Here is a 1,681-nt window from a genome sequence, read left to right on the forward strand (position 1 = left end):
TATATCATATCTGCCCATTGCAGGGCTTCTTCCACCTTCCTCTGCAGCATCTGGAACTGGCCACTGGATACTGGGCTAGATGGACTGCAGGTCTGATCCAGTCTGGCAGTGCTTATCTTCCTATCGCTGGTATAAATCCAAGACTATGTTTTTGCTGATCTTGCTTGAGCTCCTGGGGGACTCTAGACTTTCACTGAGGGGAGAATGATGTCTAGTTAAATATCATCTAGTCTCCTGTTGTTTTTCCTTTCAGGAAGGAAAGCTCAAAACTCCTCGGACCTGCCCGGTACATTATGTCAGCTGTCAATGACAGCAATTTCAACTCTGCAGTGTTCCTTCTCACCGGGATACCTGGGCAGGAAGATGTCCCTCTCTGGATCTCTATCCCCTTCTGCTTAATGTATGTCATTTCGATAGTAGGCAATTCAGTCATTCTGTTCATTATAAAAACAGATCCAAGCCTCCATGAGCCTATGTATATTCTCCTTTTCATGTTGGCTGTCACAGATCTTGGCTTATCGATATCCACCATACCAACAATGCTGGGCATATTGTTGTTTAACTCTAGGAAGATCAGCCTCGATGCCTGTTTTGCCCAGCTGTTCTTCATCCACTGGCTTCAGTGCATTGAATCCTCTGTGCTCTTGTTGATGGCCTTTGACCGCTTCATTGAGATCTGTAACCCACTGAGATATGCTTCCATCTTAACACTGCCAAGAATAGCCAAGATGCAACTGGTGTTTGTGCTAAGAGCAGTGGCCGTAACATTTCCCCTCCCTTTTCTCCTGAAACGGTTCCAATATTGTAAAGCCAATGTCCTCTCCCATTCCTACTGCCTGCACCAGGAAGTCATGAAGATGGCTTGTTCGGACATCAAAGTGAACGACATCTATGGCTTATCTGTTACACTCATAACTATGGGGTTGGACTCGCTGCTCATCCTCCTCTCTTATGTGATGATCTTCAAAACGGTGCTGAGTGTCACATCCCACACGGAGTCCCTCAGGGCCCTAAACACCTGCGTCTCCCACCTCTGCGCCATCTTGCTGTTCTATATACCAGTGATTGGTCTGGCTGTGATACACAGATTCGGAAATAGCTCTTTTCACTTGCTTCAGGTTGTCCTGGGCTATATCTACCAGCTGGTTCCGCCCATGATAAATCCAATTGTGTACAGTGTGAAAAGTAAACACTTCCGTGCGAGGATAATCAGAGCATTCATCAAGTGAAGGGTCAGTTAATCATCCTATTCCAGTGCTGGTGACACGGGAGATGAAAAAAACAATCTATGGCCACCTAGTGCACCCTGGATCCTCTTCCCGCGACACCCCTCCCTCTGCCCCATTTCTTCCCCCAAAGCCAACCCCCCTGCTTCTCCTCTTTATGTGAGGCTCTGTCTCCTCTCCAGGCTGGAAGCCATAACCAGGCCTTGGTAATAGCTGCCCAGAGTACCAGAGCAACTGAGAGGAGTCCCAGACCCTCCCACTGCCCTGGACAGGAGGCTTGCGGGCCTGAGATAAGCCTATGTCACTGCCCCAAGGATGTACTACCCAGGGAAGGTGGAGAATCCTGGGCTATCCACAGCGACCTGGGCTCCATGGGTAGCTCTTACCACAGTCCAGCTCTGGCCTATCCAGGGAGCAGAGCCTTGGAGAAATGGAGGAGAATGGGGCAGGGCCTA

At 49.1% G+C, this 1,681-nt stretch overlaps 1 protein-coding gene across 1 annotated transcript; it reads left to right on the forward strand.

Annotated features, from left to right (window-relative positions):
* Positions 1 to 293: 293 nt before the first annotated feature.
* LOC101942882 (olfactory receptor 51G2-like) lies at positions 294 to 1,229 on the forward strand. The gene has a single exon (XM_005311434.2). The coding sequence runs from the start codon at positions 294 to 296 to the stop codon at positions 1,227 to 1,229; it is 936 nt and encodes a 311-aa protein (XP_005311491.2).
* The last annotated feature ends 452 nt before the right edge of the window (positions 1,230 to 1,681 follow it).

This window comes from Chrysemys picta, chromosome 1, assembly GCF_011386835.1.
Source record: "Chrysemys picta bellii isolate R12L10 chromosome 1, ASM1138683v2, whole genome shotgun sequence".
Classification (NCBI taxonomy): domain Eukaryota; kingdom Metazoa; phylum Chordata; order Testudines; family Emydidae; genus Chrysemys; species Chrysemys picta.